Raw genomic sequence first — 17,740 nt, 5'->3', positions numbered from 1 at the left:
AGCATGACGCTATGCCAAGGTATTTGTGAGCTGTAAGAAATGTTGCCATATGTTTCAACCCACACCTGCGACTCCTTGTATGCATTCTACTTACCCCAGCACTTGAGCCGCGAGAGGTATTATTCATCTTGCCTGGCCTCTCCAAAAGTCTGAAACTTATTCGAGCACCCTGTCTACAGATCGATTCTTCAGCGATCGCTCACTCGAAAGATATGTATTTCATATTATGCAAAAGATCTGAACCAGCGCCCAACGGATATCACGTGGAAAGTACAAGAGGAAAACAAGATGCTGGACAGAAGAAATTGACATGACCAAAATATGTGATGAACAAAACAAAACGAAACAAGATAAAACCACAGGATCCCCAGAGAGCTTCTACGGAAGGGCCAATTCACTCATTTCTGCCCAGGGCATTGATAACCTCCACGAGGCGCGAGATAACATGCGTGGCCCCTTGTTCGTTCTTCAGCATACCCTCAGGCCCAAAGACACCAATGTCAAGGCTGTCCTTGCCGCCAAAAGCAGCTTCAATATCGACGGCATCCTAAAGTTTGGTACGTGTTGCCGTTAGCATTTTGCGCAAGTTCACAAATTTAGTTCAAACAAATGGTGTGCAACCATACCTTGAATGCGTCAATCACTGTATTTTCCCCAAGCCAATGGTAGTTTTGCGGGTGCGCACCAGCCCGGGCGACACCGTCTATGGCCTTGGCCTCTCCCAGCGGCTCCAGGAGCTTGAGTCGGTCCTCGACCTGCTCGTCAAGCGCCGTCGAGCCGAGAAAGTTGACAAAGCAGTCGACCTGCAGGCCGGTCCAGTCTTGAATCTCCCAGAGGCCGACCGCGGCGTTGCCCGCGTCGGATATCTTGTGCAGGTCCCGCTGCACCTCGGCGGCCACGCCGAACAGGCTGCGGCCCGACGCGCGGCGGACTCGCAGCGGCACCAGGCTCAGGGTGGGGTGGTACGGGAGTTGGTCGCTGTCCTGGTCGTCTCTGTTGCCGAGGTAGATGCCCAGGACAAGGTCGTTGGGATGAGCACCGTCTGCAGGGGCCGGGGCGGATATCACGGCGGCGGCGGCTGCTATAAACAGTGCTTGGAAGCTCACGCCGCGGCGGGCACACTCTGACTGTACATCTGAAATGGCTGTGACCGCGCCAGGCACGAATTTCGAAACTCTTGCCTTGGCGTCGGTGGCGGCCTGGCTGGTGAGACTGGCGGGAATGCCCGCAAACGGCAAAGACGTTGCCCACTGGAGGTAGTCGACCCAGAACTTTTGGCGGCTGCTCCTGAGTTCTTGGGAGGCTTCCGACGTGATTCTGGCATTCCAGTTACCGGTGTAATCAGGGACGGGCAAAAGTTGGCCCGAGCTTCTTCCTGCAAGTAGCTCTCCATAGCGACGGACTATGTTTTGCAGGCTGAAGGCGTCGTAAAGAGAATGGTGAAGCTTGATGGTGATTATCCAGGGACTGTCCGCACTGCCCTCCACCTCCCGCTCGGCGGCAAAGTACACCATTGGAAGAGAGGTTACCCCGCTTTGGACCGGGCCCGAGTTGTCACCAAGGGATAATGTTTGCTGTTGGTAGTGTGTGTTTGGAAGCAAGACTACTTGAACAAACGGACAGTCCCTGTTGTTGGTGGCGAGGAAGACGGTCCTGAGGATGGTCAGCTCGGCGACCATGTCTCTCCACCCATGTTGAAGTGATCCGAGGGTCAAGTCGTTGTATTTTGCAGGTAATTGGTATTGGAACTCGGGGAAGAAGACGGCTCCGTCCGTCTTTTGCCATAGGGAGATCATGTGGGCCTGCATGGCAGTAGCAGGAATGATGCACTGCACGCTTTGCTCGTCCAAACCGGCCTCGACAACCAATGGCTCGTAGGCGCCGAGTTTTGCGGCCGCGGAAAAGGCCACGGCACTTTTGGGCAGCTTGGGAGCGGCCTGTTCTGCGCTGCCAGTCATCTTGGCCATATCAACCAGGCTTTCGGCCCTGAGCAGATCCTTGACGCGTATTTGAACCCCCACCTTTCGCAACAGGGATGAGACCTTGATGGCGCTGATTGAGTCGAGGCCGATGTTGTAGAGGTTGTAGGACCTCTTCACAGCATTCTGCGGCAGACCGCTGACCTCGGCCAGCGCCGTTCGGAGCTTTTGTTCAGCATCCGTCCACTCCTCGTCTGAGTCCACGTCGATAAGAGTCGACGCATCGGTCTGTGAAGACATGGCAGTGGTCGAAGATGCCGTGTTTTGAGCCTTGAGCCTGAAGGGATCGAGCCCACAAACCAGGATGTCGCTACCGGCAACTCCAGGGCGTGACGTTGTTGAGCGAAAGACTGAAAGGTCGGGTGAGGACTCGGTGAGGAAAGCTAGTACCTGGTCCAGCTCACGCAGCAACTGCTCGGTGTCTTGCTTCCCGAGAAAGTCGTCGCTGCAGGCTGTCCGCCAGATGACCGAGTCCTGGACAATCTCCATCTCGATGCAGACTGGATACTCAACGGCCGAGGTACCGTCGACTGATGTCATGAGCAGATCGCCAGTCTCGGGACCAGTCCTAGAAGCGCGGCGCTGCTTTTGCATGACGAAAAGTGTATTGAACAGCCCGTCTGGGGTTCGACTACCACCCAGACGCTGTGCCTTGCGCAGCGGGAAATGCTGGTACTGAAGCACGCCGGCCATGGTCTCCTGGAAGTAACGGAGCAGCGACCCGATGGTTCCGTGCAGGACGGCGCGGACGGCTACCGTGTTCATGGTGGGGAACAGCAGACTCTCTGCCGACTCTGTCTCCCGGCCGGACAGGACACAGCCAAATGTTACATCGAGCGACTGGACTCTTCGACTCAGCACCGCTGCCCAGCAGACTTGTCCGACGACCTGGGGGCTGACGGCGCGGCGTCTGCAGAATGTCGAGAGCTCCGCGGCGGGCTTGGCAGATTTCAACTCGGCGCGGTGGACTAGGGTTTCCCTCGGCTTCGTGCCGTCGTTGGCCTTTCTGCTTCCGAGCTGCAGCTTGCGAGGCTGGATGTTTTTTGCATAAGCTCCCGTGAGGGTGTCTATCCAAAAGTCCTTGGACTCTTCCGTGGCGGACTCGAGGATGTGTCCAAGATAGTCGAGATACTCGGGCCGGGGCGAATAGTCACCATTGTACGCGTCCTGAACATCTCGCAAAAGTAGCTCGAGTGACCATCCGTCGTAGAGAGCATGGGCGATAGACAAGACGATAAATCTCTGCTGTCCAAGCCACACGGGTGTCACTTTGAACAGACCGTCCGAGCCTGCCGTCTCTTCAGCATGGCGGCGGATGCTTTCGATGACTTGGTGAAACTCTCCCTGGGAAGCCACCTCTCGCCGACTCCAGCTCAGCTGCATTTTGCTGTGCACCACCTGACAATACGCAAAGTCGAACTCGGGACTTTCCACCTCGATAAATGTGGTGCGTAGTATGGGCGAATGATCGACAACAGACTGCCACGCCGACCCAAGCCTCTCCATGTCCACATTGGGGGGAAGCTCGAGGACGTCGTGATTAAAGTAGCGCCGCATGCCCGATTGAAACATGTCGGCAACCATGGCATCTTGCAGCGGGGTTGGCGGTAGCACGGTTTGCACTTGATCCAAGTCGAGATTCTGGACCTGGGATGCGATATGCTTCCTGAGCAATTCTGTCATGCTTGCAACCTTGGAAGCTGCGTCATTGCCGGCAGTGGTGCTCGTGCTTGTGTTGTTTGCCTTGTCGACCTGGCCGAGAGTTTCCGTGAAGCGTGCGATCGTTTGACCCTTGACGAGTTGGCTGTTGGTCAGAACGATTCCATTCTTCTTGAGCCGTGCCGAGAGCTTGATGGTGTCTATGCTATCGAGACCAAGCTCCAGCAGGCTGGTTGATTCGCTGACTTCTTCCGGCGAGACGCCTGCGAGTGCCGCAACCTCATTTCTGATCAGGGACGCGTCGTCGGTCCATTCAAAGCTCGTATTTCCAAGCTCGGCCTGGCTAAAAGTGGCCTGTCCATCCCTGACCTCATGGCTCGGTATTTCAGGAGCAAGCCCACCATCAGATGATCCTATCATGGCGTCCATGTTCCCAGCAATCATGGCCATGGAGTGTTCAAACTCGTCAAGCATGGCCGAGAGGACATGCTCGTCTGCAAACCCCTTTTGTGCCACCAGGAGAAGCTCGAGACGGTCATCTCGGGCCAGGGTTGCCTCGAACGCCAGCGGGTAGTCTGAACTGATCGGGGCCGGCGATGCAGAGATCTCGGTCCAGAGCTGCTCTGCGGCCGCGACCGAAGACAGGGGCTCTCTCTGGCAGGAGAAGAGAGTATCAAACAGCGGTCTGCCCCCCGAGCACCATTTCTGGATATCGCGGAGTGGGACGTGCTGGAAGGGGAGCGTGGCCGTGTTGAACGAGTGGCAGGTCCGCACGAGCGAGGCCCACGTCCCGCTCCCGCTGGTACAACTCCCCGAGTGGAAGGGTAGGGTGTTGAACAAGGGCCCGACGACATGCTCGGCGTTCTCGACGTCGATGGCACGGCCGAATACAATGACGCCCAGGGTCAGGGGCTTGGCGTAGCGAGGTTGCAGGACCGAGAGCCAGAGGGCCTGGATGACTGCCGAATGCGTAACGTTTAGCCTTTGGCGGACAGGCTCCAGAGGAGCAAAGCTGAGAGTCCGAGAAAGCTCAATGTCGTGAGAGCTGGGCCGCTCAGAGAGTTGAGGAAGGTTTTGTAGCGAGACGCCGCTCAGGTGATATTCCCAGAAGGTCTTGGTGTGGTTAAAATTGCGCAGAGGCCCGTGGATGAGGGCGTCGATAAAGGTGGTCCGAGACTCGATGTCTTCTGTGCCGAGATATAGGGCCGCCACTTTGGCAATCATCATGCCGAGACTGTTGGCATCGTAGAGCCCATGGAAGATGTGCAGTCTGAGGAGGTTCTTCCCCGCGGTCTTGACGAGAAGCAACTCGAGCGGCGACGTCAGGTTTTGTGAGTTTCGGTCGAGCCATTGCTCATGCATTCCAAGCAGCTTACTCTCCAGCTCATCATCGGCTGTTTCGAGCTCAGTCCATGGCAGCTGCATCTCCTTCAAGGCCACCTGGACAAACCCCTCCGAAGAGACGAGGAACTTGCTCCTCAGGATCGCAAACGAGTCGACGATAATCTGCCACGAGGACTTGAGGCGTGCAATGTCGACGTCCGGCCGGAGCTCAAAGGTGAAGACGTTAAAGTACGTGCTCCTGTGCTCCTCTGTCTTGCACCGCATGGCCATTCCGTGCTGCAGCGCCGAGCAGGGGGCGATGTACTCGATGTGCTCCGAAGAAACACCCAGGGCCCGGCAGGCGCGCGATCGATGGAGGTGCTGGCAGGCCTCGACGAGCTGCCGGGCTTCGAGCACAGCACCCGCATCGTTGGCCGTCACTTCGGACTGGAGAGCTCGGACAAGGTCGCCCAGGACCGGGTTCTTCAGGATCAGAGCGGGAGTAGCCTGCGCGAGACCCCCGCGCTTCAGGGCCCTGGACAGGCGCAGGACCGAGATGGAATCGATGCCGAGTTCGAAGATGCTGACGTCGGCTGTGGGTTCCTGCCCGGGGCTGAGGAATTGCATGTTACCAAGTGTGCCTATCAAAATTCGTGCAATATCGCCGTTCAAGTCGGCAGCGGTACGGGAACCCGCCGAAGACGCCGCGACGAGCTGATCCTGGGTCAACCGAGAGAACAGAGATCTGAGCATCTTGACCTCTGCCTTGTTGTTGGATGAGAGTGGCATAAAGGGAAGCTTCAGGATGTAGGTAGGCACCATGTACCCGGGAAGTTTAGCTCGACAGGAGTCCTGCACGTCACGGGCCAGAGTCGCGGCGTCGGGCGAAAATATTGGTTCTAGGGTCTGACTCTGCGCTTCGGAGCTGTCACTTTGGTCATCCGCGACTACAAAGGATACCAAAAAGTCCTTTTGCTTGCTCTCGTCGCGGATGACCAGCGTAGCCACATCCTGGACCTGTGAGATGCCCGTCTTGATGGCGTGGTTGATTTCGCCAATCTCAAGACGTTGTCCGCGAAGCTTGACCTGGTCATCCGCACGCCCGAGGAAGTCGAAGCAGCCATCGTGGAGGATCCTGACCAGGTCGCCCGTCCTGTAAACCCGCTCGCCGAAATATTCAAGAGTCGGAAATCTTTCTGCTGTGAGGTCTTTGCGGTTCAAGTACCCCTTCCCAACCAGCTTCCCGGACACGCAGAGCTCACCGATGCCGCCTCTCAAAGTGGGAATCTCAGTGCCAGGCTTGAACACATACGATCCCACATTGAGGAACTGCTTGCCAATGTTGGAAGCTCGGCCGTTGCGAGGCACGCGTTGGTACATGGTGACACCTATGGTTGCCTCGGTCGGGCCGTAGGCGTTGTAAATGACGCCCTGGTCGCCCCAGGCGTCGAGAATCTCTTGCTTCAGCTGCTCGCCGCCCGTGATAAACACCCCCTTGCAAAGCGACGGAACGTCATCGGGATGGACCAGGCGTGCCAGGCTCGGCGTCAGATCTATGTGGGTGATTTGTAGACTCGAGATGGTGGTGATCAGATCCTCCAGAATCAGGTCCTTGGGTGCAGCCACCAGCGCAATGCCCACGCTCCAGCTCCAATACTGCTCCAGAACAGAGACGTCAAAGTGGAAGGACGCAAACTGCAGCCACTTGGAGTCTTGGTCCCAATGGCCAGAGAACAAGTCTTGGAAGGCGAGCATGGCTTGGACGGCATTCTCGTGCGTAATCTCGCACCCCTTTGGTGTTCCAGTGGTGCCAGACGTATAGAGACAGTAGCTCCTGTCTTGGGGACTTAGTTCGGCCTGACGGTCTGTCAAAGGCGTTGAAGGCGACGAGAGAATAAAGTCATCATCCAGCCCCACCACCGGAACCGAGACGTCAATATCCAGGTTCGAAGCCCGGTCCATGTCAGTCACGAGAGCCGAGGCCCCAGAGTCCTCAATAATGAACTGTCTCCTCGCCGCAGGTGCCGCTGGATCCAGCGCGACAAAGGAACACCCAGACTTTAGTATGCCAAGTATGGCAAAATATGCCTCGGGGCACTTGTCAAACAGTATAGCAACGATGCCACCGACTTTGGTGTATGGGGCAAGAATGTTAGCGACTCGGTTACCGTTTTGATCAAGCTCTGCAAAGTTCCATGTCCGCGACACAGGATCGCCGCCGTCAAGCGCAGACACGAATTCCAGTGCCGTCTTTTGAGGGTACCGCCGGGCGGCCTCCTCGACAAACTGATGGAGAAGTCTGACGTTCGAGGGCAGCTCTGGCTCCGCGGCTGGCGTAATGGAGAACAAGGACGGGCTTCCGGTCCGCAGTTCATCCTCGCAGCCCTCAGGTTCAAGAGCCAAATGTGTCAGAACAGCATCGAACTGCCTCAGGAGCAACGCAGACTGTTGCTGGGGCAGCAAGTCGCTGAAAAACGTCAGCTGGTAGTGCAGGTGCTCACCCCGGGGCTCAATCTCCAAGGAGAGCGGATAGTCGACTGTAGCTTTGTCTTCAATGACCTCCCAGGTGTTCAACGCTCCTGGTCCGGCGTCATCTTGTAGCTTCTGATAGACCACAAGCGTATCAAACAGTCTTGTTTCCGGCAGTCCTAGCCAGTTTTGGATCTGTGTCATTGGGACCTGCTGATGACGATGAAGATTCTTGTTTCTTTCCATCATGCTCTCCACAAGACTCCTGTTTAGGCTCTTGTTTTCCGCAACAACTGGCAGGGTAGTGATGCACGGGAAAACTGCCGATCTGGTAGCGCCAGAACTACGACCAGAAAGAACAGTCCCGAAGACCATACAAGACTCTCCGAGATAGGAGCTGAGGATCCTGGTCCACGCTCCCTGTATAGCAGCCTGCATGGTGACGCCTTCTTTTCTCAGTGAGCTTTCCAAAAGAGAGACCTTTGCCTTGCTCAAATGCGACTCAACACAGATGGACCGCTCTTCTGCGCGCAGGGGCGTCATGACTGGGAATCGATTGATTACCGTCTCGGTGGCCAAGCTGCGCCAGTACGTTTCCGCATCCTCTTTGCCAACTCTAGACCGGGAGATGATCTCTTGGATTGCAACATCAACGCTTTCGTTGCAAGCGGCTGGCCTTTTATCAGCGGCTGATGGAGCCAAGGAGTCCAGAATAGTCTTGAGAGATTGCGCATCGTAGAGAACATGGTGAATGGCAAGGTGGACCTCTACGCCAGCCTCTCCCTCTAAAATAACTGCTTCCCACGGAGGCTGGTCCAGGTTGTTGTACACCGTGCTTTTCACCTCTGAACGCCACCTATCAACAGAAAAGTCTGCAATCGCTTCTCTGGGAACGCTGGTCACTTTGCCAGCCCACTCGCAGTATCTGATCATGGCAAACGAAGCATCCTTGTGTTCGATTGGGATGAAGCCAGTCCGCAGCATCTCAAAACTGCCCGAGCAATTTTTGAGTGCCTTGAAAACATCGTCTGTAGATGCAGTAGTCTTGTCACCAAGACGGAGATGCAGAAAGTTGAGATAGTTGCAGCCATCAGAGTTGATAAACTCGCTCAGCATAGCTTGCTGCAAAGGCGTGCACGGGAGTATTGCCTCGACCGTATCACGGTACCGACTGTTCTCTGTAACATATTTCGCACACTCGGTCTGGAAGGCTTTGAGATCATATGAAGGGTTTGCGCTGCGAGAATCTCTCGTCTTGGTCTCTTCAAAGAATTGAGCCAGCGCCGAGTATGTAGGATGGTCTATCACGTCTATCGATGAGACATGAAAACCCTCTTGCCGCAGAGCCGAGGCGATCTGGACAGCACTGATGCTGTCAAGCCCAAGCTGGAATATAGTTGTGTTTGGCAGAATCGCCGATTTGGGCACTGTGGCAAGATTTGCAAATATAGAGCGAATCGACGATTCGGTCTCAGAAACCTTGTAGTTTTCAGCAGCAACTGGCAACTGATTCTGATCGCTCTTTGGAGTCGAGGTTGCAATTGAACGTTGTAACCCCAAGGCCTCGAGTTGTTGTCTCAAGGCATCGGGAAGTGCATCCTGTGTCAGAGGAACTGCCGATGGATAAGATAGAACCTCGCAAAATACATGGGAAAATAACTGCACAAGAAAAGAGGCCATGGGTGAGGATGCGGCGACACCGTCATAGTGCATCTTCAAAACGAGTGTGTTCTCCCGAGGCTCGGGAATGGCCTCGCATACTAACGGCACATCCATGCTACCTTCATCGCGCTCGAGCGACCAGATGTCCGGATTTAGTGGCTGGGAAGGTTGTTGAAGTAGCATGATACTATCAAAGAGGCGGGTCGCACCGTTGGAATAAGCATTGAGTGACTGAATCCGGCGTAGGGGGGTGAATTGATATTGCAGGGCCTCGATGCCAGAATCCTGAAGAAGCTTGACCAGGTCCATGTTTCGCCTCAGGCCAGAAAGGTCTGCCCTGACGGGAATTGTGTTAAAGCAAGGGGCAACAAGCTTCTCGATGCCATCGATCGGTACGGATCTGCCGCTGGTGACATTGCCAAAGCAAACATCTGGCTCATCCAGGATGATGCCGAGGGCCATTGCCCATGATGCTTGACAAACAGCCAAAAGAGAGAATCCAAGCTCCTTGAGTCTATTGTTTGCCGTTTCCAAGGACACTCCCATCACATGTGATACTGCTCCGGGGCCCTCTGTGCTCTTGCCGCTGATTGGCAATGTCTTGGGGATGAAATTTGACAATTGCTGTTTCCAAAAGTTGTCTGTGGAGTCGGGAAGAGATAGCATTTCCCGCAAAAAAGGCTCATAAGAAGTTGGCAGCGGTGGTAGAGATCCAACCTGAATGAATTGTTCAACCTCGTCAAGGAGAGCCGCAATGGCATTTCCATCGTAAAGCGCGTGGTGGCAGGTGAAGATCAGAGTATTCCTCCCGTCATGACGAGCCAGGCCAAGCGACGCAGGGGGCACAAAAGAGTCCAGGGGCGGCGCAAGACCATCTGCCATGGCTTTTAGACAGTCGTCAAGGCTTTCCCCATCATTAAACATGTGCCACTGGGACTTCCACCTTTTGATGACAACTTGCACCATTGCATGTATCGAGGAATTCGTGGTGATGAAGCAGGTGCGGAGGATGGGATGCCTCTCTACCATGGTGTCCCAAGCAGACCGCATTGTGTCTGGGTCTGCTGCTAGCTTGAATACCATTTGGTTCACATAAGATGCGCCCATACTTGCTGTTGTTGCCTGTGAGGCTGCAAGCATACCCTGTTGAAGAGGTGTACACGGGAGGATGGCATCAATCTCGGCACATTCACCAGCAGTATTGTCTTGATGAGCCTTGAAGTTCTGCTCGATGAGTGCAAGCAGTTCTTGGTCAAAGAATTGGGTCTCGAATCGGATCGTCTTGGTGGAAGCTGATTGCACAGACGAGTTTTCCAGCATCTGCCCAAGACGAGCGACACAGGAGCTTTTGAGGACCTGCGAGACAGGCACCGGAGCACCCACCAAGTCACGCAACTGTTTTGCCACAGATATTGCCGAGATGGAGTCCACCCCAAGGCTTGGAAACGGTGTCCAACGACGAATCGCCATCTGCTCGATTTGAAGAACAGTGGCAAGGATACGGGAGATGGCTGTTTCAAGCTCCGACCACTGCTCCTCTGCCTCTTCAGTCGCACCACCCACAGCACTCAGTCGACCTAGCGTCTCTTGGTCGAGCTGTGCAAAGGTGTCACGCAACCTTGCCTTGTCAACCTTGCCAGAAGGAGTTGTCGGTATTACGGAGATGGGAATTAGGTAGTTTGGAATCATGTATGTTGGTAAACGAGAAGTCAAAAGATGAAAAATGGCTTGGCTTTCGGGGGCAGGTCGTGCAGTCTGGGCGTCGTCAAGCACCTGGTATGACACTGCATGTTTTTCTGTTTCCGCTGTCGCCAAAGGCACGTAAAATGTCGCCAGCTGATCGGCCTTTTGTGTACCGCGCGAAACAAGGATTGTGACGGCAGCATTGACAGATTCAGACTCTCGCGTGACGGAATCAATCTCTTTCAGCTCGATTCTTTGCCCACGGAGCTTAATCTGGTCGTCGACTCGGCCACTGATCACCAGGGAGCCGTCAGGGAGCATGCGGCCCAGGTCACCCGATCTGTACAGTCGTCCGTACTCGGGGTGCTCGACGAATTTCTCCCTTGTCAGTTCCGGCATCCCCAGATAGCCTTGCACAACCTGGTCGCCGCCAAAACATAGCTCGCCGACACAGCCAAAGGGAACCAGGTCAACCCCGTTGCGGCTTTCTTTATGCACAACGAATGATGATGTATTCTCAAATGCAAACCCAAGATGCTGTATAACGTCGCCAGCTTTCATCTTCTTGACGGTGCAAATGTTTGTCGTCTCGGATGGGCCATAGCCTTGGTAGAGGATGCCAGCCCACTTGGAAGCCACAGCTTCCGTCATGGGCTCGCCTGAAGTCACCAAAAACTCCACTCCGGGAACGTTTTTGGGCTGGACAAGAGCCGCGACCGTGGGTGTCATGCTCAAATGTGTGATTCGGAGCGCCCGGATTGCATTCTCAAGGTCGGCAAATAGTGTGTCGTTTACTGCAGAGCAAAGGCACATGCCCATTTTCCAAGCATAAAAGATCTCAAACACCGAGACGTCGAATGCCTGGGAGCAAGACTGCAAAAGCCGCCCGGGCTTGTCAGTCCCCTCGCTCAGTGGGTATAGCCGGGATAAAACATCGAGATTGCTCATGATGTTGAGCTGAGTTACGCAGACACCCTTTGGTATCCCTGTACTCCCTGAAGTGTAGATGATGTTTGCCACACGAGAGGCATCAGGGGTGATGTCGGGATTGGAGTCTGGGTATCGGATTAGGTCTTCCTCCTTTGATATGTCAAGGAATTGGCAACCTGTCTGTATGCTTCTCAAGTTGCGGATTGAAGATGCATCGCAGAGACAGGCGGCTGCCTCTGAGTGGCCCAAGATGGTTTCGATACGTTGTAGCGGGGTAGACGGGAGAAGCGGCAGGTATGCACACCCGGCCTTGAGTATTCCCAGTATGCCTGCATATAGCGAGATTGACTTCTCCATGATGATTGCCACTGTCATTCCAGGCATCACCTTTGAGCCAATGACTAGATGGGCAATCCGGTTTGCTTGTCTGTTGAGCTCTTGATAGGAAATTGTTTGTACCTGAGTATCACCGGCGGCAGGAATAATGTCTGCAAAGCAGACTGCTGGCATGTCAGGGAACTTTGTTGCCGTCTCCTCAACCATGCGAGCGAGATCAGCACATCCTTGGTATGACAAAGGGTTGATGTTGTGCCTCGAGGCCATTGCACTAGGTAAAGCATCACGCATGCATGTCATCGATGCGTCCGGGTTCTCGACCATGTAGTGGATCAAGCACCGAACTTGTTCCGCGAGAACAGGAATGTAGTTGTCCGGAACCGCATCAGTGTGATAGGTGATTCGGAGCAAAAAGTCAGAAGGCCGAGGCTCGACCTCAAAGAGCAGCTTTGTCTCCAAGTAGTCTTGATGTGCGACCTGCCTGACTCTTGAAGTCGTGCTATAGTTGGAAGTGCTGAGGAGTGACTCCTGGTAGACAAAGAGTAAGTCGTATAGAGATTGAGAGGGCAACAAGCCTGAGGTCTTTCTGATTTCGGCGAGCGGCAAGATTGAATGGGGGAGCATGGCGCGATTAGTAGCTTGTAGGTAGCTCAAGAGCTCCTTGACGGTGCGAACGTCAGAGAGCTTCGCCCTTGTCGGGACTGAGGCCAAACAGGGGCCCATTATGTCTTCGACCCCGGGGATTGGCAGAGTGCGGCCCGAGGTCACTGTTCCTATCACTACATCGCTGCTGCCGATGATTAAGCTCCAAACCCAGATTATGCAGGCCTCAAACAGGATCTGACTGCCTATTTCCAGGTCTCTAGCCAGGTTCCTGAGCCGATCGGGATCAATATCTATCGTAAAGGTGTCGGATCTCGTCCCGGATGGCCCAGGACTCCTAGATGTAACGAGAATAGGGAATGCACTTGGTTGATATCCCAGGAGCTGCCCTGCCCAAAATTGCCTGGCATTATCCTTGGCGGTGTTGTAGGATGGTGAGTTGTAGTATTTGACGACGGAGCTGTATTGGCTAGACGGTCGCAAGTCAGCCCCTTGGAGGGCAAGGTTGAGATCACGGACAAATATATCCATAGACCACCCGTCATACAAAGCATGATGTAATTTGATGGTAAGCCGGACGGAACTTTCTTGCTGCCGTATTGTGTAAATGATGGAGGATGGTAGATCTTCCCCGGATGGTGTTGTCAGTGTTGCCTCATCCGTACTTTGGTCGAAGCACTCAAGCTGTTTCCATATTATCTGTAAAAACTGGCCCTTTGCGGATTGGGCAAATCCTGTTCGAAGTACCTCATTGGCTTGCGCCAGTTTTTGAACAGCCTTCACGACATCCTGGGTGCTGCACGACTCGGCAATGTCCCATTCGATCCAGTTGCAGTAAGCATCAGAGTTCCGCGCTGTCTCTGCAAGCATGGACTCCTGTACAGGAGTGCAGCGAATGACTTCTTGGATCTGGCTAGCTGCATGGTGGACAAGCCAGGGTATTTCTGATATTGGGCGAGATACTTCGATCTCGCTCTGACCTTCCGTTTCTTGCCTACCGTCCGCGAGCTGCCTGACGAGTTGCGCCAAGTCCCTGATTGACTTTGACTGCAGTACTTGAAGAGTTTCGACTTGGAAGCCCGAAGCTCTGATCTTTGATGCGAGTTTTATGGCAGTGAGCGAGTCCAGCCCAGCCGATGACAGGCCAAGGGAAGGCTCAACAGCGACTCGTAGGCTTTTTTCGGCCAGTTGACAAAGCCTTTGCTCTACAGAGCTTTGGTACTCGGGGACACTCGCAACGACGTGTGTTTCCCTCCTTCGTTGCTCATAAGCGGCAACCATGCCTTTGCGATCTACCTTACCCGAGGGAAGCCGGGGAAATTCGTCCAGCACCAGTACTTCGTTGGGGACCATGAACTTGGGAAGCCAGTCCTCGCATGCTTTAGTGATTCTCGGCTCGGCAGAAGTGTGGTCCTCCCCGTGCAACGAATCGAGGAGACAGAATGCGACTAGGATGCTGCCATTGACCACGGCCGCAACTGCGCCATGACAGCCTTGAACACGAAGTATGGCGGCCTCGACCTCACCAAGCTCCATTCGCTGACCGCGCAGCTTGACCTGGCCATCCGAGATGCGGCCGAGGCACTCGAGGAGTCCATCCGCGCGAAGACGGGCTTTGTCGCCGGTACGATAAAGTCTCCCGTATGTTTTCGAGTCGATGAAGGCAGACGCGGTCTGCTCGGGGCGGTTGAGGTAGCCTTCAGCCAGCTGATATCCGCCTACGACAAGTTCGCCAATCTCCCCCACTGGAAGAACCGTTGGGTCTTTGAGGCCGCCATCAGAAAGCTGGTTTGGCTCGTCATCTTCTGTTTGTATGGCAACAATATAGGCGGAAACCGTTGAAAGCGGGAAGCCGATACAGTTCACGGACATGTCTGGCTTGACTGCTGGTTGAAGAGTGCTGGGGGTATGTCAGTAGTGCCGTACGCCTTGGTCAGGGTATGCCTTTACTCACCAGTGTATGCTCGCCTCTGTCGGTCCATACATGGCCCAAAGAATGCTATCCTGCTGCCCCTCTCCGCCGCCCCCGAACTCCTGCACCACTGGGCCGGTCAACATCTCACCAATCGTGAGAAGGAGTTTGAGACCAGGGGCGTTCTCCCTCTTTCTTAGCAAGCTCCCTGCGACCGTCGGCGTGAGCTCGCATGCATCTACTTCCATCTGGCGCAAGACGGCAGGTAGATCGTCGAGCATAAGGCGTCTGTCGCAGCTGACTAGCGTGACTCCCCGGAACAGCGGGAAGAAGATCTCAAAGACGGACACGTCAAAGGTCGGGGCTGCAAACTGCAGGAAGCGGCGAAAATGTGGAATGTGTTCATCATGGGCAAGAAGGCTTTGGGTCGCGGCGGCGTGCGAAACGCCGACGCCTTTGGGTGTTCCAGTGGACCCGGATGTGTACATAACGTAGGCCAGGTCGGAGGGGGTGGCGGCTCGATGTGAAATAGAGTCGCTGAGGTCGCAGCCATTGTCCCAGCAGGAGTCGGCCCAATCCGAACCGAGTTTAATGACTTTGACATCATGTTGCTCCTCTGAGAAGACATTTGCAAGAGTCTGTGATGTTATGACAACTCGAGCAGTTACATCCTCCAAGATGAATCGAACTCTTTCTGGCGGGGCGTCCAGGTTAAGAGGGCAGAACGCTCCACCGGCTTTCAAGATAGCCAACAAGGCAACGTAGAGCTCAGGGCTCTGCGGTAGCAAGACTGGAACAATGAGCTGTTTGACTGCTAGTGTATCGCCGGCCACTGCGGCAGTTATGCGAGCTGCAAGCAGATTTGACCTTTGATGAAGACTGTGGTATGACAAGTGTGTAGCCCCTTGTGCGCCGGCGTAATGATGTATTGCAGAAGCACCATCGTGGCGTGCTACCGCCGATATCAAATTGTGTAACAGCGAAGGCCCCGGTAACAGTTTTGGTGCAGGGTTCAGAATTGATAAACTTGGCTCTTTGCTAGCCAAGTTCCAATCGTTGCTTGGTACATCCATGGCATCAGGTCCTGCGTCTAACAGAGAGGGATAGAGGTCACCACAAGAAGTTTGAGCAAACGAGATTGATTCTTGTGGCGGATCAAAGGACCGAACTAAGAAGCTTCACGCAACTTCCATGTAAGCAGAATAGAAGGGTCTATTCCCAGAACAGCTTAAAGATTGTTCTCTAGATGAGCAGTAGTGTCGAGGGTGTCAGATATCCTTAGATTTCTGAAGCGTTATGAGATCTCGTATAGAATGAAGTATCTATACTGGGCTTCCTGGAGAGAATGTACGCAAAAGAAGACAGCAAGTTGGCCGGGTGCACCGTGGTACCTAGGTACTGATGATCTATCGTGATGGCTGCCATATACCTGGGGTGTCTCATCCACAGCGCGCCCAGACCTGTCAGTCCGCCTTGATTTCCTGTTTCGGGCAGGCGCGTAGAAAGAGAGGAGACAAGGAACCACAGAACCGTAGAAACGACTGCCATGGACGGGCTTAGCCGGGCGAATATGCGTCTGATTTTCCGTGGAGCCCTTTGAGATTGACCAGTTAGCATCGGTGCAAGTAGGAACATGGCCTGTAATACATGTGCCGGGATTGGCGGGAGCTCGTGGGTAGGGGACGTAACATGATGGGAGGGGGCTTGGTTAGTGGTCAGCGGGCAAATGGCGTTGCGAGGATTATCAATCTGGTGGGCTGGGGTGGGAGCAAACTTGAGATTCTGCGGCCATGGCAAACATCAACAGTCATGCCATCACTTGATGTTTTTTATTCGGACCAATCGTGGTCCCTTTTTTTTGGAAGCTTAGTACCCAAGATGAACCTGGTTTTGTAATGCTAAATAGTTGGTACTTGCTTTGACGAGATGCAGTGGTCCGTCGCATGTCGATCCTGCTGTGGGCACTTGCCCGGGGCATTCGAAGCATAAAATCGCGTGTTTTAAAGGCTTTTCTCCAATGTGTTGCTGTCATCCATAAGAGCGAAAATAATCACTATGGGATGGACAGGAGGAAGCCCTTGGCTCCTTTGTATAGCTCAGGCAGATTCTGGTGATTGAGTGAGTGAGGGGCAATGGATCGGGCAACTAGAACTAGTTCTAGGACCAGTGCGATAGGGTGTTTAGCCGTCTGTAGTGGCACTGTTCAAATGCCAAAATCGAAGGAGAAAAAAAAAGGCTCAAACAGCATCGGTGTTGCCTGCCGGAATAAGCCAGACCCCCTCACGAATGGTTGCGTGAGTGATCACATGGGCGCGGAGGTTGAACACTAGCTCAAAACAGCTCCTTGTAAAAGTGTTGGCATCATGATGGAGGGAGGGGTGGAAAAAGAGCTCGTCATCTGGTCCTTTGGGAATCGACGCGTTGGAGATCGGTGCAAGGAAAAATCTGGGGAGCGCTCAAGAACAAAGTACAGTACCGATTATTTTTGTGCTTCTGCGCTGGGCTAGTCTAGTGCTAGGTCTATCTAGTTGGTCTAGAACTAGAATTGTTTGGTTTCCCTAACTGGCAAGGTACAGCATATAGGATGCGCCGAGGCGGATTGGTGCATCGGGCGACGTAAAGGACCCTGGCGATCTCTAAGTCGGGTTGAGCGTGGCTTGCTTGCTTGTGAAATCCATGAGAGAAGACTGTTTACCAGGAACAAACCGGCTGGCAGAAAATACGATGTAAACGCACCTAGGTAGGTTACGCTGCAGACAGAGCTTCTAGCTTGGCTGCATAACATCGTGCATTTCAACTGATGTAGCTTTTCGTGCGGGTTTGCGGCCTTTTTTTTCTTCTTTCCTTTTTTGCTTTGACGATGTCGCGCTGGCCGAAACCCCACCTACGAGTCGTAACGGCAGTGGTGTCGTCACCACCGAGACCCGATTTTTTTCGGGGCTTCTGGGCGGTTATGCAAGGCGATTGATTATTGGCGCGTTATTCATCTGCTGCATGGAAAACCCATGGTAGCGAACGAACGGCTCCAGCCATATTGGGCAAGAGCCTGCGTTGCAATGGTGAGATTTTCCAATACCACGTAGCCAATAATTGTTTGACAACTTATGACCAGACTATTTATTCTAGAACTAAGTATTGTACGTGGTAGAGCTTATTGTTCTTTTGTAAGAACGAACGGCCCGAC

The 17,740-nt window shown here is 54.0% G+C and overlaps 1 protein-coding gene across 1 annotated transcript; it reads right to left on the bottom strand.

Annotated features, from left to right (window-relative positions):
* Nucleotides 1-195: 195 nt before the first annotated feature.
* Nucleotides 196-16,643, bottom strand: MGG_12175 (gramicidin S synthetase 1). Its single transcript, XM_003719559.1, has 3 exons — nt 14,599-16,643; nt 627-14,544; nt 196-547 (listed from the first exon to the last, which is right to left on the bottom strand). Exons 1-3 carry the CDS (start codon nt 15,627-15,629, stop codon nt 395-397), a joined length of 15,102 nt encoding a protein of 5,033 aa, XP_003719607.1. The 5' UTR covers nt 15,630-16,643; the 3' UTR covers nt 196-394.
* Between the last annotated feature and the right edge of the window lie 1,097 nt (nt 16,644-17,740).

Source organism: Pyricularia oryzae, chromosome 6 (genome assembly GCF_000002495.2).
Source record: "Pyricularia oryzae 70-15 chromosome 6, whole genome shotgun sequence".
Lineage (NCBI taxonomy): Eukaryota > Fungi > Ascomycota > Sordariomycetes > Magnaporthales > Pyriculariaceae > Pyricularia > Pyricularia oryzae.
Note: the sequence above shows the minus strand (reverse complement) of the source record. Positions and strands in the feature narration are given on the sequence as shown.